Genomic DNA, 22,908 nt, shown 5'->3' with positions numbered 1-22,908 from the left:
CTTCCTTCCTTCCTTCCTTCCTTCCTTCCTTCTTTCTTTCTTTCTTTCTTTCTTTCTTTCTTTCTTTCTTTCTTTCTTTCTTTCTTTCTTTCTCTCTTTCTCTTTCTCTCTCTATGTCTCTCTCTCTTTCTCTCTCTCTTTCCCTCTTTCTCTTACTGCTGCTCTTCCAAGAATTTAAAGGATAATAAAGATATGGCCATGGGGAGCCAGAGGCATATTTGTTGAGTAATGCAGATGAGCTCCCTGTTCTTTAAAAGTCAGAAGAAAATACTAAAAATCAAGACTTTTAGTATCATTATTATTAAAGCAAATCTTGCACAAAAACTGTGTTTCTGTCCCTACCAGCACTATTTTATTGTCAAATGTGTTGGCTGTCATTTGAATGTGATGCTCAAGCCCTACAGAGGGGATCAGTTTTGCGGCTTAATCCATGAAGTCAGCCATCTCAAGAGCCATTGGGTCAATCAATAAGTGATTATAAATTTTGTCCCTAACATGCATAGTTTTTGTTTTTCAAATGAAAGCCGTGAGTGACAGGTGCTTACTTTAGGCATTAGGAGCTTTATCAAGTCCACTCTAGGATCTTGGTCAGCCACATGCCAGTACCAGTGTCCACGCTCTGGAAAAGTGGATGATCTGGTTGGTGGCTTTAATTGTCTACTTACTCACTACTCTACTCACTCATCATTTAATATCTTGATGAATTTCAAGCCACTTCACCTAGGGAATAAAGTTTAAATTTTGATATTCAAATCTTTCCACCATCGAATGCCAACATACAGCTCCTTTTAAATAAGCTGCCCTTCTGTGGGTCCTTCCATTCTTAGTTGGATCTGTTTTCTAACTGAGTCACTGCCCCAGGAACTTGAATATCCCCTGCTCTGAACCTTTGCTCATACCCTTCCTTTTTAGCCAGAATGCAATTTTTATCCTCCTTACATAAGTATTACCTACATTCAAGGCCCATGACAAGTCTCTAAAACTTACCTTCTTTTGAGTACATCCTATCCTAAAGCATTGTTTTTTAAGCATTGTAGCTAGGATCAACTGGATATGGGTCCCTGAATTTGAGAGTTTCTAGTCTCATCCAAGAAGTGGGCATCATCCCTGACCCTCCATGAAAGTCCCCATTATGCTCTCAAGGAACCAATGATTGCATTCAGCATACATCAATGAATGCAAAAGCTCACGGAGGTGTGGCCAGGAAACAGATGCTTTTCAAAAGCACCATGGTGATTTTAATCTATAGACCGGATTGAGGAAGAGCACTCAGAGGTCTCTCAAATTCACTGCACCAGTCCATATTAAATTCTTCCCTCCAAATTTCTATGATACACTGATTAAAATATTTATTTCTCAATTATTCTTTTTCAGATTGGTTTTTAAATTGCCTATTTCTTTCTCAATTAGAAGAGGTGACATCCTATAAAGCTTTAAATATTTGATATATGTAACAATGTTGAACACAGTGGGCCTTTAGTACGTGTCTGTAGATGATCATTCAGGTATTTATTTTCTAAGGACTTGAAATCATACTAGACAAAGACCTTGAGGCCCAACTCAACCTTGGCAATTTATAATCCCAAATAACCTGGGTGATTTGTAATCCTCATCTAGGCTTAGAGGATCTTGATCTTCTCAACTAAATCTTCTGACCAAACCCCTTCTAGGGTTAAAGATGCCCCTTCCCAGAGAAAATTTGTATATATGTATATGAAGGATAGTTAACACGGGTGTTCTACTGTCCTGTATTTCCTTGCTGAAAGAAACTGTCAGTGAGGCATTGGTTGATTAGCTTTGTATGTCTATATGTGTTTTCATGAGAAACTACATTGAAGATATCAATATGTAATACAATAAGCATTGTTAATTCCCTACCACTCTGTTTGTAACTCTGTAATGTCTGTACTGATCCTATGCTATTTTGTAAAATGTTGTCGGTCTGTTAGTATTTTCCTCCTTTTATTTCTAAAATAATAAAAAAAAAAAGATGCCCCTTCCCTCATGGCAAGAATCACTCCGTTCCACTACTGTCTGGTGACAGGGATGACTGCAGGCTGAATTTGTTGTAGAGACCTTCTCTCTAGTGTGTCCCTACATCCCTTGGAATAATACCTGTTCTTGGAATAACCTGCTCCAGGAAAGACTGGACGTGCCATTTATCTATCAATGGTCAAGAACCATTTATCTGTTTTCCCACATTTTATTTCATGCCAAGGCACTGAGAGAGCACAGGCTTATTTTGTCTACCACTCTCTGGCAAAGCTTTGCCTTTGAATAGAATTTTCAAGCTTTGGTTCAACAGGCCGGGCAACATACAGCTGTGCCATCAACTGCAGTGGTCACCACCAGCTGTCACAAAAGCAGGCCCAACTTTGAAAGCATTCCAGATGCTCACCCAACTTATCTTGGGTAGTAGTATGAAGTCTTTCCTGATAAATCTGCATGAATGAAGGACAGATGAGATTTTAGGACATATCTTTTCTCTGACAGGGTATTCTATATTCGGTTTTTGGAGTTACTCAGTAGATTTTGTAGATAAAAGAGAGCATAAGAATTTCATAGGCATGAACAAGTATGAGCTGGGAAGCTGCTGTGATCCATACCTGAGAATCAGACAAAATCTCTTTTTCATTTGCAAAGGGCTGACCTTGGGCGGGTTACTCACCTTCTTAAAATACATATGATGAGTTGATAAAATGGGGCCAGACTATCAACATCAGAGGGTTCCATGAGGATAAATAAGGCATCTCTGCAGAGCACCTGCCCTTTCGAGAGGTCCCAGTAAAGGTTAGCTTCACTCCATACCTAATGTGGCTTCCCCATAGGGCTTCACCTTGCCCTGACCACAGACTGTAGAGGTTACATTGTTTTCATGTTAGTGTTCAATGTTGTGTCACAGAAACTGCTGTGCATTTAGGAAGTTTCTTGTAATATCCAACCCAGGTCCATCCTGATCATTAGATTCATTTAAACCCAGATTAACCTTAGCCTGCCTTCTTTGGAAGATTAGCTTCCCTCTTGTTTCCACCTCTAAATCTGAGCACTCATTATGTGCCCAACATCCTGCTCCAGTGAAAGAAACAAACAACATCTCTTTATTGATTTGTCAATTACTGTTTACTGAGTGACATCCTTGGGCAGAAATTGTCAGACAGTGGGACACAAAGATGACAAGGGGCTGTTCTTTGTCCCCCAAAGGAACACAATCTTAGTAGTGTTGATTGACACAGGAAAAGATATGGTTCAACACCTAAAGAACAGTGAGGGTTCTGTGTAAGGTGCACAGAGGGAGCCCCTTGCTCAGCTCCAGGGTTGCGGGTCCAGGTTCTTGCAGGCTTTCTGGAAGGTTTGAGACCTGTACTAAGTCTTCAAATGAGGCAAATTCAGGTGAAGAAAGATCAGTAATATTAGAAAGAAGTAATATTAGGAGCAAAGGCATAAAGGCAAAAAATCGGGATAACTTGAAGAGCTAAGATCAGATGACACTGTAGGAACCCAAAGTGTGAAACAGGTTCGGACAGAGAAGAAGCTGGAGAGGTGGGGGGCTGACACTTTGGGAGGCTTGAGTTTCATTCTGTACTCATGCACTGCAGCTGAAGCAGCAGAATTTGGAGAAAGTCGATGTCATGGTTTGCTTTTCCCTGAGTAACACTACTGTGTGCAGAAGATACAGGGAAAACTGTGAGATGAATGAGTGTGTTTTTCCAAGAGAAAACTTAGCCATCAGAATGGTCCAGAACTGACAGTGGTTTCCAAAAATCTACTACATAACCAATGCAAAATTATAATTTTAAAACTGAAATAGAAAACAAAAACTCATTCTTGTGTCCAATGAACTGCCTCCTCCCCGGCGCCATTCAAACTTGTAGATGTCCTCCCTGAAACAAGGCTACATTGCTGAGAGCTTGCCTGGTATAATGTGGCTGCTTCAAGGCAGCTTGCTACATAATGCAAAATGAAATAATGCAAATTCCTGGAGGTCATTTTCTTCAACTCACATTTATCTATAAGTTCCAGATTCCAGGCACTTTGGGGACAATATGTAACTCTGTGTGAACTCCTTAATATTGCCAGATGAAGTGTGTATGTGTGTGTGTGTGTGCACCCTTGTGCATGTGTGTGTGTAAATGTGCTGTTAGACCTTCAGTTTCACTGAGGGAAGAATGAAGCCATAGCCATTTGTCCCCAAATAATGGACTTTATCCACCTAGGGAAGACCGCCCCCCCCCATGCACAGACCTAGCGCCACCTACTGCCATTTGTCTCTCTGAGTGGGAAGATTTGAGAGCCTCCTTCAGAGCAAGAAGCATCCTGAGACTCCCTACAGGGCAGACAGGCTAGAGGCCACGAGTTGTGTAGAAATGTGAGAGAAATCCTCCAAATCCTGGCTAGGTCCTACTTACGGGAGGTTTTGCCTTTCCCCTGGGAATCCCCTGCAGTTAAGCAGGCATCTACCTTCTCTTTAACACCCCTGGCATCAAGGCTGTTCTTCAGGGCAGGGCACCCTAGTCAGTGGGTCACTCTGTGGCCATCATTCTGAAAAGGACTACACTCTTGATAAGGGATCCTGAAGTCACTAATCTGGCTTCCTGTCATCTCAGCAACCCAGGAGGAGGGGTTGGGGGAGAGAGGAGCAAGTTCTTAAATGGTGCTCTGTGACCAGCATGCTAATGGAGCCAGTGCTGGGTTCTGCTTAATTGAATGCATCCTTCCATTGTTCTCTCCCTTGTATTAAGTTGGGAGGGGACACCAGACTGCCACCACCTGGTGATATCCCACCCACACTGGCTTTTCTCCCACTGACTTTTTTTGACTGTGAACACAAGCATTTCAATGTCTTTGAAATGAAATGAATGAATAAATAAACAAATAATCTCTCATGGTTTCCTTAAGCTCTCCCTTGAAATGCTGATTGATTCTTTTATTCTTTTTAGCCCTTGTTATAAGAATAAAAAAAAATCTTCCGTGTATCCCAAGGGTTAGCACTGTTAGCTAAGGGTGTGGGTAGGAGTGCAGAGAATAAATCAGGGTCTGTTTTGTTCATTTGTTCATTCCCTCTGCTCCTCCCTGGAGGTGCCTGGCTTCAGTTATTTCTCTTCCTGTCACACAGAAGCCAGAAAAGGGGAGCTTTCTTCTAGCCTTTTCCTGGTCAGGGCTCCTCCAGGCACAGAGAGAAACTAGGGCTACCACTGGGTGTGGCACCGGCCCTGAGATAAGGATGGTAGGAGGCCAGCTTCTTTTTTAAATTAAACTATTTCCAATTATATCTGATTTAAGTCGAGGGAAGCCCAGCTTCAAACCTAAAGAAAGGCAAGACTCAGCTTTTATGACTTGATAGAAACTACTTCTAGTATCTGGTGAGGGGCCACTATAATTAATTCTCCAGTTGTCTGACTGTGTATTAAGCAGCAGGCCTCTCTGTGTGCTGTGACTCAGTCATCTCATCCATAAAATGGCAATCAGGTATCCTATCTGCAGAAGACTGTGTGTGGGAGGTGAGCAGGAAGCAGCTGGTGACAGGAGTGGGGTGGTTGTGCTGTCCCCAGCCTTCACCTTCTGGTGTTATACGTCTCTGCAGATTCACCTACACCCTTGGGGAGGGCATGTGGTTGCCCCTCAGCAAGAGCTTCGTGATTCCACCAGCTGAACTGGCCATCAACCCATCCGCAAAGTGTAAGACCGACATGACCGTCATGGAGGATGCTGTGGAGGTCCGGTGAGTCTGCCTTCACGGTACTGAGGTCTGCATGGCACAAAAGTCCTAGGTGCTAAGACAGAAGTCACAGCAAGCTGAAAGGAGACATGGGCAAGCTGCTTTTAAATTTCCCGAAGCCATCCCCATACTCTGCTCTTCCTCTGGGTCAGTATTGTACACCCCACAGTTCCTTAGCTGGAAGAAGACATAACACTAGTTTGTAAGCACTTCTCACATACCCCAAGGACTGACAGGCAATAAGATGTTAATTTCCTGGCCCAAGTTTAGACCTCTTTCTTTCACCAGGCGTTACAGCCTTGGCTCATATCCCAGATATAAAAAATGGCTATTAATTTGTTCCTTCGAGGCTCAGAGTATGGTTGATCTTCAGTTTTTACAAGAGAGTGAGTCTTGATCCAGTTGATGAGACAGGAACATACAATCCAGTGCCACTTGTTGCTTTGGGACTCCTTTGACTCCTCGACACCTCTCTGTGTGTCTCCCCGCAGAGAGGAGCTGATGACATCCTCCTCCTTTGACAGCCTGGAGGTCCTCCTGGATTCCTTTGGGCCAGTTCGTGACTGCAGCAAAGATAACGGGGGCTGCAGTAAGAACTTCCGCTGCATTTCAGATCGCAAGCTGGACTCCACTGGGTGTGTGGTAAGTGTACTGCCAGGCCAGGAGTTTATGTTTAGGGGTGAGGAGAGAAAGCACAATGTGAGAAGTAATGCAGATAGACAGATGAAAATGTACTGGGTCCCCAGTTATAATCACCACCTAATTTAGGAATTTACCCTTAATATGTGCAAACAGCTAATTACCAAATGCTTAGGAATCCTTATGGAGCACTGCTATGTGTTCTGTAGCCATCCAAAGGCATCATATAGAATGATTCCTTTCCATTCTTGTAAGAAAGTTAGTGAGAACTAGTTAATTCTTTAATAGTGTATAGGAAATCTTACCTAAAGTTAGAGTAACAAAAGAAGCAAGCTATGCCAAGAATAGTAGAGAAAAATATAAATAAATATGCGATCATTTCAGGCCACAGCAATGAACTCTTCTACTCCCAAGAGAGGTTTTTACTTTGTTCCCAGCTCCACGGGCTTTGGCTGCCTGTAAAATGTGTTGTAATCCTATGGACTAGTGAGACTATCTGAGCTCGAGGGCACTAAGCCATCGTCTGCACTGTGGATAGGAAGGTGTAGCAGCGGGCGAAGGCAGCAGACGTTGTTTTTTTTGTGTTGGTCATTCTCCTGTCTACGAGCAGGGTCATCCATTTCTAGCTTTACCTTCTTGAGAGGGGAAGCAATGCAATCCTCAAAGGAAGACAGGGGATGAACAGAGAAGAATGGCAGGGAAGCCACACAGAATGGGAACAGAGCACAGAGAGAAATCATTCACCGAGACAGGTAGTCCTGCAGTGTAGGGGGAAAGGGCCAGGAGCTCCCTGCTCCCGGGAGGATGTGGAGCCCGTCTCACTTCCCTGCCTGTCAGCTGTGCTGGGCGAGGGGCCCCAGAGCAGGAGAAGCAGCGAGAAGGTTGAGCTGATGCCATCTTTCACCTCCCATCTCTGAGCTCCTGTGCTGTTGAGGGAGCCGCTGTGTATCAAAGACAGATATGTACCTGGGAGCCAGGGTGGAATCTCCCAGCCCTTGGTCTCCTCAGACTGGTACTGATTGGGCAGCTGCTGACAGGAGCTAGAGTCACTGGAGAAGGCAGAGAAAACATAAAGAAAACACAGAAAGAAAGAACTGAGGGTCAAATGGGAGGAGAAGCTGAAAGGTGCATTGTAGTGGCCAAAGAGGAGCAGATAGGACTGTGGAAAAATCACAAAGAAAATTCTTTGTTTTTTTGGGGGGAGGTGGGAGTTTGGGTTTTTTTCCGGTACCAGGAATCAAACTCACAACCTTGCACTTGCCAGGCAGTTGCTGTGCCACTGAGCTAAATCCCCAGCCCCAAAGAAAATTATTTGTGAGGTCATGTCTTCTGAAGGTGGCTGGCGGGTAAGCTGATGTCCCGCAGTGCTCCTTCCTGGTCCAACCTCAGGCTTATAAGCAATAAGCTCCCCAACTGGGTCTCTGTGGGGGGATTAATTTCACTGTTTAATAGAGCTCCCAGCTGAGACATTTTTTTTCCTCTTTTGTACTATCAAGTCTGCATTTCTTCACCCAGATTTCAACCTTTCATTCCTTATTATTACTCTAAGGCCATTCTAAGAACTGAAATACTGAATGTGTACGTACATACTCCCCTCCCCAAGCCCCCGCCATATGCATCTGAGCATACATACAGATTCACAGGAACTGGAATAGACTCTCCCTCTCCTCTCGGCCCCTTCCTGAGCCTCTTAGGGTTTGCCTGTCACATACCTTCTTCATAACGCTAACCCTTTTTGCTTGGCACAGAGCAGTGCTGATGGATTCCTGTACTTTTAACATTGTGATCTCTGAGATGGAGCTAGCAGAAATAGTTCTGATGAATATGCATTTGCAATGAAGCTGCTGTATTTTAGAATCGGAGCCACTGCAGAAAACCACCCAATTATACCAGGACTTGGTATTAGCATAATACTTTGAAGTCACTTGTCCACATGGCTCCCAAAGGAAAGAGGGGGCAGGCTGATTGGCTGACACATTCAGTTTACTCTTTCTCATTGGCTATGAAGCATGGGATCCCTGGGGCAGTGGATGGATGTGTTGAGCGCTGACACATCACATCATGATGTTTGTGATCCTACTGAGAAGATTAAGGACCTGACTTCGAACCTGACCCGAGTCCATTGGGCATCAGTACTGGAGTGTGTAGGTGGAGCTGATGTAATCACAAAAGTCCTTAAAAGTGGAAGACAGAGGCAGAGGCAGAGGCAGAGGAAGACAGAGGAAGAGGCAGGAAGATGTCCCAAAGCCCTGGTGTGTGACAAGTGGGGTTCCTTATCATCTGGAGGTGGACCAGGCATAAAAGCATCAGGGGTACCAGCTCCATTCTGCAGAAAATTTCCTGCTCTCCTCCTGTCCACGTAAGCCTTACATTCAGTCCTCTGGGTGCTGAGCCAAAAGAACTTTCCAAAAGGCATAATTTTATGAAAGGAGAAAGAGATGAGAAACGCAGAGCATGCTGGCCCTGCAGGAACCTGGGACAGGGGCAGAGATGTGGGAAGAGGCAGAGCGTGCACCTGTGTGTTTTCCTGATCTCATTCAAACCAGACAGGTGGAATTCGTATTGGGTCCACACGGGCTGCTCAACCTTTGTTCTTTCTAGGAAGGCAGGGCAAGCTTTTCAGTTCTGCACGGACTCCCACAGGGTTAATTGCTATCCAGTTAATTGCCCTGTTGTTTATATAGTCTCTGAGGACAGGCAGCAAATAGCCATGAAAGGCACAGGCTTGTATGAACCACAGATTGCTGAAGCTTCAGGAGGGCTCCCACAGCACAGGCCGGCCAGCCACCACTGATAAACAGACAGCACTCACTGTCCTGTGTGCAGGATGGAGCCCTGCGGGACCCACAAAGCACAGAGCAGCAGCTCAAGGCCCTTCAGGGAGCCGTTTTAGCCTGCTGCTGCTTGAACAAGTTACACAGATTTTAATGACTTAAAGCTACGTAAATTCATTATCTTACAGTTCTGTAGATGAAAATCCAACTTGAGTCTCACTGGACTAAATCGAGATGTTACCAAGTGTATTTCTTCCTGGAGGCTCCAGAAGCGAATCCATTCCCTTGTCTTTTCCGATTCCCAGAGTCAGTCTGCGCACATTTCTTGTGACCAGCTTCTACCTTTAAAGCCAGCCACACCGCAGTTTTCTGATATTCTTCTGTAGCTCATCATCCCCCCTCTCTCCCGTTCTGCCTCTGTCTTCCACTTTTTAGGACTCTTGTGATTACATTAGCTCCACCTAGACACTCCGGGATAACCCCCTCATTTCAAGATCTTCAATTTAATGACATCTGCAAAGACCCTTTTACCACAGAAGGTGATATAGTCACAGGTTCCTGCCCTCATGTCACAGGCAGATTTGGGGGATCTTCTGTGGGAGGTGGCAAGCCACTGGAGCAGACTTCCTGCCCCCAGCTTTAACCAGGGTATCTTCCCTGTTTTCAAGTCTTCTATTTAGGCTCAATGTAAAATTGGGTTTGAAACAAAAAACAAAGAAAAGAGTTCATGCCCCTTTCTCTTCTTCACACTTATCCTAAAAGTGTCTATAAAAATCCGTTTGCTTGGCAAGGTGTTGGAAGGTACTTAGGTGAGCAGACTTGGCCACCCAGGAAGGAGCGGTCCGCTGCTACCCTTTCTTGTCTGTGTATCACATGACCTTCCCTGCCAGAGCGTTATGTTCTAAAGAGCTTTGAATTACCCAGCAACCCTGCCGCCCTTCCCTCCACATGTTGTCTGCAGTGGCTTCCCATGAAATGTGTCTCTTCACTTCTACCAGAGCACAGATGTGTAGAGACCATTACAGACAACCATCTCTCTTTCTCTCTGTAGGACAGTCAGCAAAAGAGTATGTCTCAGAGGCTTCCAGAGAAATGAGGGCAGGAAGCTATCACAGCCTGAAATATAAATTTAACTCCATCAACCTTTAGCTTTTTCCCCTTGGGACAAGTCCTGCCTGGCTTGGGCCAGCATGTCAGAGCCCATCAAAAAGTTGTGGAAATCATTATTTGTGAAAGGAGTAAGATTGCCATCTAGTAGAAAAGAACCTATTTTGAGTAGAAATTATAGTTGCATGCTGTGTGAGTCTCTCAGGTAAGGTGAGGCAGGCTCAGCTTCAGGACTTTGTCCCTCTTCTCCCAGGAGCCCTGAGTAAGTTCATGTGTCCATCACTCATGGTCGTCTGCTGAGCATTCACTTTGTAATCTGAAACTAAGGTGTGTGTGTGTGTGTCTGTGTGTCTCAGTCTCAGAGACTGCACTAACCTCCTAGGCAATTAATCAACCAAAAATCATTAGTAGAAAACAAAGGAAAAGATAGCAGAGAAAAGGAACTGAATGGGGAAAATCATTTTAATCTCATTAGCAAATTTTGCTTTAGACCAGTAATAAGTCAAGAAGCCACGAGCATCTCACGGAAGATGATTAACCTTGTGTATGCAGGGATCACTGAAATGAGCTCATTTATTAGCCCTTTTTGATGGGGAGGGCTATTGCCGAAACACATGGAGTATTTTTTCCCTTAAGTCTGTGTAGTTCATAAAGTCGCTGGGACTGCTGAGTGTTACCTATGCAAAGTGTGCTTAATATATGCCCTTGGGTCTGACTCCTGAGCTAATAGTTCTCTTTCAAGGAATAAGTGGGAGAATCATCCATAGCCTGAGGAGCCAACGTCCAGCAAACTCCGTAGTGAAATCTCCTCCTAGAGGCAGGATCTCCTCCGACCAAATGGGCTCTGGTTAGACCTACTTCTAGGAAAGGGGCATGGTTCAGAGACTATAACTTCTTTGTATGTAGATCTAGATCTCTGAGGAAACTGGAGTTTGAATATAACAGCAGAAGGAAGATTAATCACAAAACAGATTTATATCATGAAAAGCTTGATTAACTCCTTGGGAAATCAGTATGCTGGTTCTAAAGTGTTAAAAAAAAAACAAACACCTTTTTATTGTTTGTTTCTTTGTTTGTTTGAGCCCTTACCCCCTTTGGAAATATTTCTAAAATGTTTTCCTTTGAATTGTAGCTTAAGTCAGCTACAGCTCCGTAAAGATTATGGCACCTTTTCAGGCCTGGTGAATCTGATCTTGCCTTCAAGGTCATTACTCAGGACGGTTGTCAGTGTTCTTCCTAAAATATGTGTGTCCATAATATGGTGATTGTGTGTGTGTGTGTGTGCACGTGCGTGTGCATGTGTGCACATGTGTGAAAGGAGAGACAGAGAGACAGAGAGATAAACAATATTAGGCTGGATCTACAATCCTTGATTGACCCAAGAACATGTTCCAAAAGAGCTGAACAATGAATCTACAGGATAGCATTACCTGTTGACACACTGACTTTACTTCTTTAGAATTTTCAACAAACCCATGTTTTGTCATAGTTGGGAAAACAAGGTAGCAGAATGGAAGGAACACACACAAGCTTTGAGATCAGACAGATATAAACTCAGACTCTGATTCTGCCATTTTCCATCACTGTGACCTGAAACAAGAACTTAGTCTGAGTCTAAATTTGTTCATCTGAAAATGGGTAAGATAAAGTATGCCTGTGTGGTTGGGGTTGAAGGTGATATATGTAGATAATAAATGTCTTGCACGTGGAATTACTTAATTCCTGATTGCTGTGATTATTTTTTGCTTTGCTTATAAGGAAAAAGATTCCAACTGGACAAGGCAGCTAACATGGTCTTCTCTTCAATTTTCCTAAGAGAATGTGGCTATGAGGCAGTCCAGTTTAGGGCAGTAATGGTCATCTAGACACCAGGGCCAAGCAAGATGTGGATATGCCAGGTTTTGAAATTTTGGAACAGACCCCTGCTCATGTTTCATCCAGTGGAGTCTTTGTCAAAAATCACGCTTGATGGAGCATTCTGAAAAAAAGCAGTTGGTTAGGAACACTGGGAGTCCTGGCTGGTGACAGAGAGCTTGCTGGTGCAGGCAGGAGAAACAGGAGGACTGGATTCATCTCTGCTTGATGGCTTCTGTGGAGCTTTATAGAAGGAAAAAAAACAGAGGTAGGGGAGAGCCTCTAGTGCAGCCCATTTAATTCCAATCAGACTTCTTGTTTCCATGCCCAAATCCACCAGGCCGAACCCAGCTCCCTTCTGGCGACACATCTGGCCTAACAGCTGGGCGGCCAAGGAATGTGATGCGTGAGGGGGCTAACAAAACCAGGGGTGCAACCCTCAGTTACCTCATTTGCTTGTTTACTATGGAGTGGAACATCTGGGTTTACACAGCAGGGGGCAGCTTCTTTAAACGTTGTCACCTTCCAGCACTCTGGCTGCCCTCCTGCGGAGGGAGGGGGTGGACCTGGCAGGCCCTCAGGGAATCATTTATTTGGAAAGTTGCAAAATTAGTGTCAGTAAATAGTGCCCCTCATGCTGTGATCCTTGAATCGCCAGGAGGAGGGAGGTTTTCAGAGGTACACGCGCAGCAGCTCTGGGCTACAAGGCCGTCCTGCTGCTTAGCAAAGAGAGAGCAAGCCAGGGAGTGGGGACAGAGGGAAGATGTTTAACACTGTTTCATTGAGTTTTGTAAGTTTTGTGTGAGTTTTGACACTCTGTACATAGCTCAGTCTTCAAAGTCCGACCTTTGGAGTCCAATCGAGACAGACTCCCAGCTTTGTCTTCCTTCCTCTGCATTTAGCTGCTTAAACCCGACAGGTTATGTGCCCCCACCCAGCTCGTTGGCTCTCATACAAACCTGTAGGGTGTGTTGCACCGGGAGAAGGGGGATGGGAAAGTCACTGGCTTCTAAAGGGAGTCTGGGCATCAAAGAAGAGGCCCCAAATTAGCTGGCAAAGTTAACAGTTTCCTTATCTTTAGGGAGAATAGGGTGCTGGGAGACAAAATGCCTGGAGCCCTTAGCACAGTGGCTGGCTCCTAGGAAGTGTCCGGGTTGGAGACTTTTGACACAGCCACGTCAGGACTCCACAGTCAGCCACCCAGGGTGGAGTGTCATGAGCAGCTGTGTGGCTTTAGGAAGGGTCAGTGCTCTGCACCTCAGTCTCTTCAGGCATCGAATGGGGAGGTTCACACTACTTACCGATGGGGGTGCTGTCAGGGCTGAGCAAGTAGACCACAGCCTGGTGGAGAACAGGGGCCCGAAGGCGCTGCTAAGGCTCACCAAACTCTAGAACCTCCTTCAAATTCTGATGTCTCTTCTTTGATTTCCTCCTTTGCTGTCATTTTTGAGGCATCATTTCTTAGGGGTGGGTTTGAGATAGGGTCTCGCTCTGCAGTTCTGGCTTGCCTCAAACTTACTATATAGCGGAGGTGCGCCTCAAACTCATGTGGATCCTCCTGCCTCAGCCTCCAGAGTCCTGGGATTACAGGAGTGCACCACCAGGCCCAGCTTTGGGGGTGTTATTGAGAACAAAGTAGGCGGAGAGGCTAAATATCTCACATAAAGGGTATCTGGCCCAAACCCTAGCTCAGCACCCATGGGTTCTCATGGAGGTGCTCTTTCTTGTCTGTGTGTCTTTCAAAGGGCACCGTGGAGGCAGGAAGCTGATGAGTGCAGCCGCTGTCCCAAGGCTGGCATGGAAACCCCGTCTAAAGTCACAGGGCGAGGCTACTTCCTCCCTCAGGCTGGGAGCCCCAGCTCCTCCCATTCCCCCGGTGCTGATGACTGGCACTAACCCCTACCAAGTGCTTTGGACATTGGAAATGGCCTTCTAACATCAAGCCCAAGCAGCAGCATTCCCTTCCCCTAACCCAGAAAGAACTCTGCTGGTGCAGTTTAATTCTGATCTGTCCCTTCCACTCTGCCAGCCTGGGGCTCAGTCTGGAAGCCAGCACATCTGGGATCTGCCGGGCTACAGTGCTCCCTCCCAGCCTGTTTGGAGGAAGCAGCCCTAATGCAAATGTGTGTAATCTGTGCCCAGACAGAAGAAGCAATTTGTCAGAAAAGGTCATTCGCTTTTAAAGGGAGTCCAGGGCAGAGGGCAATTCGTGGGTTCCTTGCCAATGTTAATAGTTCCGAAGCAGAGTGCTAAAAATACATGCGGGGGTCATAAGCCGGTTCTCAGAGAACCCAGGCCCCTGATTCACCCACCTGTGTGGATGCTTTCTGGTTGCGCCAGTGCCCTTCTGGACTCAGCCCAATGAAGGACAGCTCCGGCTGTTACGACCGCCACATCGGGGTGGACTGCTCGGATGGCTTCAACGGCGGCTGCGAGCAGCTGTGTCTCCAGCAGATGGCGCCCTTCCCGGACGACCCTGCCTTGTACAACATCCTCATGTTCTGCGGGTGAGTGAGGGTCTCAGGGAGGGCAGAGGAGCCCTTTGAAAGCTCGGCTGGGGAGCAGCTTGAGGGTGTGTCTAGTCTAACCCTGGGGAAGGTGGAAACCCAACTTCAGGGATATACCTGCGAGGGAAAATTCATCACCCTGAATGCTGAAACCTCTGCCTAATTAAACCGGAATGTTCCTAGCTGTGTTTTGTGTGTCTGTGTTAATTAGGTATTTGTGATGAAAAGCAGTCCATGGTCTATAATATGAGAAAGCTTATGTGAAACTAATCAGTTATCAAAGAAAGGAGAGGTGTCTTCGGAGTTCTGGAGGCTTCTGTAAATTCTGCCTCCAGAGCCCCAGCATTGGGTGCCCCCGATTCTCCTCAGGCAGAGCAGCCCTGGGCCTGCGGGGCCCTTAGAAAGTGCGCTCACTTGTCCTCAGGGTCACTCTGAGAGGGAACAAGACAGGCAAGACCCCTCAGATGTGAGCTTGGGTGACTCCCTCAACTTTTGGTCAGTGGAAGGTTAGGATCAGAATTCAGGCCCTCTCCGCTTTTTTAGAAGTTCTGCAGTTTTCTCAAAATTTAAATTTATATCACTGAGTAGAATTATATTTAAAGACATTCTCATGCTATATTTATAATGAAGATTTAGCCCATTCTGCTATACTCAGTTCACTCTCCCATCCTTCCCTCCCCTTGGCTCCTTTACTCCCTCCTCCCTCCTCCCTCCTCCTCCTGCAAGTCAGGCTGGCCAGTCCCTGCTTTATGCCACAGACCCTCCTGGGCCCTGGGCTGCGCAGAGGAAGAACGCCTAGCTCTTGCCCTCAGGGATCCCTCTATCTTATGGACTTGCAGGAAAATCAATGTTTACAGTCATAAAACTGTGCTAGATGGTTGCTGAAAACCAGCGCCTGCTGAATAATCATGAAAGGGTTGTTCAGTGGAGTTGTAATGTTATTTTATTGTATTTTAAAATTTTATTTCTTTGCAATTGAGCGATTTTCATGTTCAGTTTCTTGTAAAATCCCATTCCACAAATAGAAGCTTGCTCTAAATTTTAATGTTCTCTATAATGTCATCATTAGGGTTGACCCACTTCAATTAGTAGAAGCAAATTCAGCCAAGGTTATATCCATTTTTAAAAATTTAACACACACACACACACACACACACACATATATATATATATATATATATATATATATATTTAGATACCTATTTGTGCAGAGAACTTTGTTAGGTGGGAGGTATAGGAGACACAACAAGATGTCAGAGCTGGTCTCTCCTCTCAAAGGAGTTTACAGTGGGATGCACACCTAGGGGAAGGGCAGATGAGGTGATGGTGGAGGGGAAGCTGTCAAGATGTTTCAGATGAAGGGACCAGCCAGCTTCAGAATCCTTCCCGGAAACACTATCTGTGGCTGAAGGAAGGAATCACTTCATTGTCTTGTCCTAGAACTGTGCAGGAGTCAGGGAGTCTTCTGTGGGTCTTGAGTCACACCTGTTCCCTGCACTGAGCCAGGAGGTCCCTAACTGGACTTTCTTTCCTCTTTCTATCAGAATGAGGCATGTGTGTGCTTCGAGCTATCTAAGGTGCTACACTTAGCCTGCCAGAGAAGTCCTTGATTTGAGGTTCTTACATAAAGACCAAATCGTGTGCACTCATAATTAAAAAGCTCTACTCACACCTGTTCACACAAATATATAAATGGAGAATGGACAAAACTAGCAGTTTGTACTAACAGGGGCCTCTTGCATCACTGCTATTAATAATAGCAACATTTAACGAGTACTAGCTCTGTATAATATACGTATATATAATTTAACTGTAACTATGTATAAGACACTGCCTCAGTTATCCATATTAAGGGTGTTAATTCAAACAACCCAGTGAAACAGTTATTTTCTCTCCTTTTTACAGTTTTGGAAATAAAAGCTCAGAGAGGATAATCAGCTGGCCCAAGATCATCCAGGGGAGGAGAGCATCATAGCTATTTCAATATTTCTTCTCACTGCTTAAAGCTATGATCATTTGTTCCCCTATATGGAGCAAAAATCTTTATCGTATTATGACAATTACCGTGTAGAGTAATAAATGATGTGCTGTAATAGCACGAGCTTCTTTAAATTCTAAATGTTACTTTCCTAAAGAGAGGACCAAATTAAATCAGTGTTCTTTTTTCAATGACAGTGTTACCAAAGTAGTTCCTACTTGAGCAAACAAATGTATGCTTTTCCTAATATAACTACAAATAAGTTCTAATACGTGACTGATGAGTCAGTGGCCCACATGTACCAAATAAGTATTGCCTTTCTGTTAGAGTGACTACATGCGTGTGGGGAGGACAGGCTAACACAAGGAGGCAGCTCCTGGTTCCCGGCATATAAGGTGTTCGCGCCCTGTGCCCTGACATTACTTGGTTCAGGACAGCCATTCCGAATGAAGGGGGAGTTGGTCGGGGTTGATCTTGTGTTCGGACGCATTCAAACAGAACACAGCTGGGAGATCATAAATCTACCTAATTTCTTAGTTGACTTGTCACAGGACCACATTAGAAAGTTATTAATATCTTAAGCACAGTGTCATTCCCTTTGCTGCCTGATTACCTTTTCAGTAAATAGAAGACCTAACCACATAAATGGTGCTTGAGAAAGACTCTAATACATCTTAAGTTTAAATGCGTCAGCTCATTTACAAACATATCCAGGGATTCTTACTCTGGCCTATGTAGGAAATCCTCTAATGAGAGGAGAAAGCCTATCAAAGGTCTGAAAGACTTACCTTCAGAGGACAGGTAAGAAATTCAGTATGAACCTATGATAGCTAGAGCCTCATTCTACAGGCTTCATAAACTAATTTATAAAGGGAGCAAAATCAAATCGGAGTATTCCTACTCTTGGCCAACCAGCACTCTCTCAAAGGCAGTTCTTCCCTATCTGTTGAGTTGATTTGCCCACACAGCTCATTGATGGGGTAATTTCTTATCTCGAGTTCTCCACCACATTAGGTGCATTGAAGATTACAAGCTTGGTGTGGATGGACGTTCCTGCCAACCCATCACCGAGACCTGCCCGGAGGGAGGTGACTGTGGGGAAAGCAGGGAGCTGCCCATGAACCAGACTCTCTTTGGGGAGATGTTCTTTGGTTACAACAACCAATCCAAGGAAGTGGCCCCTGGACAGGTGCTGAAAGGAACGTTCAGGTGGGTCTCATGTGCGTAGAACTGATTATCGAGGCTGTTGGCACGTCTCCTCTGAAGAGCTGCGCACTCGGCATGAAGCACTGTATCTTGGAGGAGGGTAAATGAGGATGCGTAAAGGGATAGGTTCTTTTCTCACCTGTACTCTCCTCTAAGTCTACACTCTTCCACCCAGAACCCAAGCACTGTGCTTTCTCTGGGTGAACAGTCAAGTGTTGCTGAGATTATATCTTGCTCAGACAGAGACGGTAAGATTTTGCAAAGAATCCACTCCAGAATGCTTAAGTGCCATCTTCCCTTGGAGTAGGAGAGCCCGTGTTTGAGTCCGTGGAGGACAGCAGTCCTTGGATTGTAATTCAAAGATCCCTCAGGTTCCTGAATCCTGGCAGAGAAAGTTCAAGGTCCTGCCTTTTTCTTCCTACAGAAAAGCTGGGGCTTTTATTTTTTTTTTTTCACACACTTCAACATAAGCAGGATGTTGCCATGAGCTGGATGCAGTTGTGAGAGTGCAGTTGTTTTTTATTAAATCATAACTTTCAAAATTTGCAAAACATATAAAATAATGCTACTCCTCTTACTTTTCACAAAATATTTTTGCACTGAATGGCCACTGTCCCCATTGTTACTTTTGAATGGTTTCTTAAAAATTTTCCATTTCAAATTTTAATGTAAATATTGATAGATATAGGCCTCATTATAGATGTAAAATAGCTATTTGGGGTTTCCAATTATTAAGAGTGTAAAACAGTTACAAAGCTTTCAAGCCATTCGTTTAGACCATTTCTAGGAGATTCTACATTTGACTCCTGTCCATATCCTACTTTGGGCTATTTGATTACACCTTCCTCTGAACCCTTGGAGAAATGCTTTCTAGAAGATGATGATGACAGTGACGATGATGATGATGTCAGTGCTGTGATATGAGTATAAGTGCAGTTGATAGCAATCTGGGCCTAACTTCTCAAGAACAAACTGATAGTAAATTCCTGAGCTAGTTCTTGCAGTCACTTTGTCTGTTACAGTCGGACACTTTACAAATATTTACCACTTTACTCTGGAAACTGGTTTCCCAAGACAAGAAGTGGGTGTCATAACTAGTCCTGGGGTGGGTGCAGTCTACATTGTAGTCTAAGTGAGACTGCATCCGGGTGGCCAGGGATGGAAGGGAGAGAAGGATATTCTCTCCGCTTTCAGTAGACTTTTCAGCTGTTTTATTTCCCTTCTCCCCTGCTCTCCCACTGCCTCCCGTACTCACACGCCTTATTCCTGATGTGTATTCACGGGGGCTCAGAGTGAAGCTGTGTAGTCCAGAGGGAATGTTCCCACTCCATGTTGAAATATCAGTTGCCCACCAAGGAATGGGATCCCATAGGCACTCAGGAGGTTTGTCCTATTCCTAGGCAAAGCAACTTTGCTCGTGGCTTAGATCAGCAGCTGCCGGATGGTCTTGTGGTGGCCACTGTCCCCTTGGAGAATCAGTGCCTGGAAGAAGTCTCCGAGCCCACCCCAGACCCTGACTTCCTCACTGGTGAGTGTTCCTTCCCTTAGCCCACAAACATGGGCAGCTCTTTATGGTTGCATCAAATCAAAACTCTTGACCTCGCTTAATTTGGATTCTAAACCAGTGATTTGTTTGATACATGATAAATGTTCAGTTATAAAACATTATTAGGCTTATTTGTCAGTAAAATTGTCAATAGTATCATGTAATTACCTGCAGAATGGTAGTAATAATGTATTTCCTTGTTTCACAGAGTTGTTTTGAGAACAAAGAGATAACAGATGTGTGAGAGTGCAGTTTTTTTGATGAGGTTAGAGGATGACACCAGGTCACAGAGGCAGAGAGAGTGCTACTATCCCCTAAGAATGCATGATGGCTTTTGCTGGCTTTTCTGACAAGTATTAACGGAGCCACTTGAGGCAAGACGAACTGATAGAGTTTTGTTGTCAAATGACCCTGGGCTTGAATCCTGGCCCTGCCACTTTCTAACTGTGTGACATTAGACCATTGAGTCTGGGGCCTTGGGGTCCCTTGTGGTAACAGGAGGGTACTAAGGCCTGCCCATCCACGTTGCTCAGAGCCCAGGGGCACATTACACGAGAGAAGGATGCCATGGCGGAAAAGGCAGGCACCCCAGTGTATCCTTCTCCTTTCTGTGCCTTTGAAGACTCCCAGTTAGTACCTTCTGGGACAAAGAAGATACTTGAAGAGTCTTCCTGCATATGCGTAAGAATTTGTAATGGTAGTCAGGGCATGTTCCATGTCACTAGTAAACACTTGGCGTCTGTTTAAAGATCCACCAGCACATCTCTCTCACACTTTCTAAGGTCAGTTGCCAGGCCAGAAGAACACCCAGCAACACTCGGGATGCTACCTGAAGGCTTCCAGGAGGAGTGAGGGGGTAGATGTGAGAAGCATCAGAAGAACACGTGTTTGAAAGTCTATCTTTGGGAATAAAGATAAGACCCAAACTTGGTCCTCATCCAAAACAAAAACTTCTTTCTCCCCTGTGCCCTGGTACCTTTCCTAATATGGCTCTTTGAAGGAAAAAAGGAAAAATAGGATTACCAGAGGGGAACTTTTATTTTTCATGGTCCTGAGGCAGTGAAGAATAAAATTCCCACAGGTATACAGGGGATTCTTCTTGACTGGGATACTTTTCTACCCAGCCTTTGCTTTCAACCTATTTTGGTGTAGAAGTGGTACCACTTGGGATATTGCCTTTGATGTAAGCAAGGAGTAAAGCCTATTTTTAAAGCCCAGGATGACTAGAGATATTCATTAAAGGGATGATTGGCCAAATTTCTTCCACATTATCTCTCTAGTTCAGGCAACATTTTATTTTATTTTATTTATTTTATTTTATTTATTTATTTATTTTGGTACCAGAAATCTAACTCAGGACCTCACGTTGGCCAGGCAAGTGCTGTACCACTGGGCTAAATCCTCATCTTGGCAACATTTAATTGTAACTTTCCTGAGAAATAGAGTGACCCTTGTATCCTGTCGCAGTCTGTATATTATAGGTCACAATCCCCATAAACCTACAAGCTTAAAAAATTTTAGAGCTAAAGTGATCTTCAGAGTCTTCTATATCAGCAGTTCCAAGCAGGGTTTTTGTTTTGTTTCTCATGATAAACCAGAGTTCCGTTCTAAATGAGTTTTGTCTTCATATCAGCAATTTATATCACCTTAGCTTTAGGAAAAGATCTGAGAAGCCTACAGGAATCAAACAAATCCCTTTTACTTTATTTAGCCCCTCAATTCTCAAACCTGTTTAACAAGAGAATCCTTTTCAAATATAACATCTATTTCCATCTGGCAGAATTATTAGTTAAAAAACACACTGGAAAATACTGACTTACCTTGTGCCTTCCTTTGCTTCAGCAAAATAGTAGTTGGGAACTCTTAGCTTCTTAAGCCTCTTTGTTGTTAGAGGTTGTATGAAAATAAACAAAAGCCAACACAATGAGAACAGGCAAAGGCTATTTATTCTTGGCTATAGCAAGGCACACAGTGGTCATCACCTATGATTTGGCAAAGAACCCAAGGCAGGCCAAGGACTGAGAAAGCTTTCTTTGGAAATCAGCGAAGGTTGGCATGGGGAAACTGCAGGTGGGCTAATTGCCATTGAACAGGGAGGTATATTTGGCTTTCTCTGCTTGGTCCTAGACAGTGAGAACAAAAACTAGAGAAACTGTCAGTTGTTAACAAAGGCCTGGTTGTTTGGCTTCAGCTGTTATAATGGTTATTGTTCGGCTTCATGTGCTAGAAGTAGCGGTCTGACTTCTGGCAAGTCTGGCTGATGGACAGTGTGCTGGACAGTAGCCTGAGCTAGTGGCTGCAGATTGTGGGGCAGAGTTCTGCTTTTATATATGTCTTGCTTCATCCATTTGTACATTCATTCTTTCATTTAACAAAAAGAAGGAAGTTCAGTGATCCTCTGAGGAGATAGAGGTGGCTGCCGGCCATGTTCACAGGTCTGTTTGGCGCTCTATGCACCAAATCTATTTGAAGATTAGAGCCCCTGAGCTCTTTGAAACTTCTCAAGTTCATTCAAAGGAAGCACATTCTTGCTTTTAGAGCTCTGGGGTAAGATATACCTCTAGCATTACAAATCAAGCATGATGAAACTAGTTTTCTTCTTTATTTCCTTTCCTTTCCTTTCCTTTCCTTTCCTTTCCTTTCCTTTCCTTTCCTTTCCTTTCCTTTCCTTTCCTTTCCTTTCCTTTCCTTCCTCTCTTCTCCTCCCTCCCTGTCTCCCTCCTTCCCTCTCTCCCTTCATTCCTTCCTTCCTTTCCCCCTTCCCTTGAAAATTGCAGAGATGTGTGCAGATTCTTGTCTCAAACAAACAATGATAGAAAAACACATCATGCTCTTTCTCAAGAAAACATAATCTGAGGTATTTTGTTTGAAAAAAAAGAGAACCATTTGGCAGAAATATGTCTCAAAATGATAATAAAACAAAACAAAACAAAACAAAATAAAATACTAAACCTGACTGTGAGTCAAGGGCATGCTGAGAAAGAACCATATGACTCAGCTAGAAAATATATACTCTAAAATATGCCTTTTTTAGCTAATGGAAATATTATCTGCAAGGAGGCACAGAAAAACATTTCCCAAGCATTAACAGTTACATAACTGTTTCCCTGACTATAGTATAATTCAAGTGCATCCAGCAGAATTGTTTAGCAGCGAAGTAATGGAGTTCAGTTATTGGGCTCAGCCTGAGTAGATCTGGGGCACTGTCATTCCTACTCCCGTGCCTGTTGCTTTATTTTTTCTTTTCTCTGTTGTTCTGAACTGAAGCCTAGGAAGTTATAAGAAAGGCATCAGTTATGTGAAGTTTACACAGTTAAGTGTGATAAAAAGCAGAGGAGCAGGGTCAGGTGGAGAAAGATGACCACATTGAGGCCATGCATGTGCAGAATGCCTTATTTTTTACCCCAGGTCATGTTTATGGCCTTAATTTTATTCTGTTCTCGAACCTACCTATAAAGTAAGTAGAACGAACACCACCCACCTTTCAGATATGAAAACCAAAACAAATGAGTTTCCCAGACCAAAGTCACACAGCTGGTGGGAGTCAGAGCTTTGTAAAGGAAACAAGGCACCATTTCAGA

At 44.3% G+C, this 22,908-nt stretch overlaps 1 protein-coding gene across 4 annotated transcripts in view; it reads left to right on the top strand.

The window, feature by feature from the left end:
* Astn1 (astrotactin 1) overlaps positions 1 to 22,908 on the top strand; it is a 296,448-nt gene that overhangs the window by 196,191 nt on the left and 77,349 nt on the right. For 3 of the 4 annotated variants that reach the window (XM_005374905.2, XM_005374906.2, XM_013520991.1), the window contains exons 10-14: positions 5,582 to 5,719; positions 6,208 to 6,358; positions 14,431 to 14,597; positions 17,590 to 17,784; positions 19,182 to 19,309. In XM_005374905.2, coding sequence (XP_005374962.1) covers positions 5,582 to 5,719; positions 6,208 to 6,358; positions 14,431 to 14,597; positions 17,590 to 17,784; positions 19,182 to 19,309 — 779 coding nt within the window. The remainder of the gene's footprint in view (positions 1 to 5,581; positions 5,720 to 6,207; positions 6,359 to 14,430; positions 14,598 to 17,589; positions 17,785 to 19,181; positions 19,310 to 22,908) is intronic. The other variant, XM_013520987.1, reaches the window with a different exon arrangement.

The sequence above is a fragment of the Chinchilla lanigera genome, unplaced genomic scaffold, assembly GCF_000276665.1.
Source record: "Chinchilla lanigera isolate Chin_1 unplaced genomic scaffold, ChiLan1.0 scaffold00005, whole genome shotgun sequence".
Classification (NCBI taxonomy): domain Eukaryota; kingdom Metazoa; phylum Chordata; class Mammalia; order Rodentia; family Chinchillidae; genus Chinchilla; species Chinchilla lanigera.
Note: the sequence above shows the minus strand (reverse complement) of the source record. Positions and strands in the feature narration are given on the sequence as shown.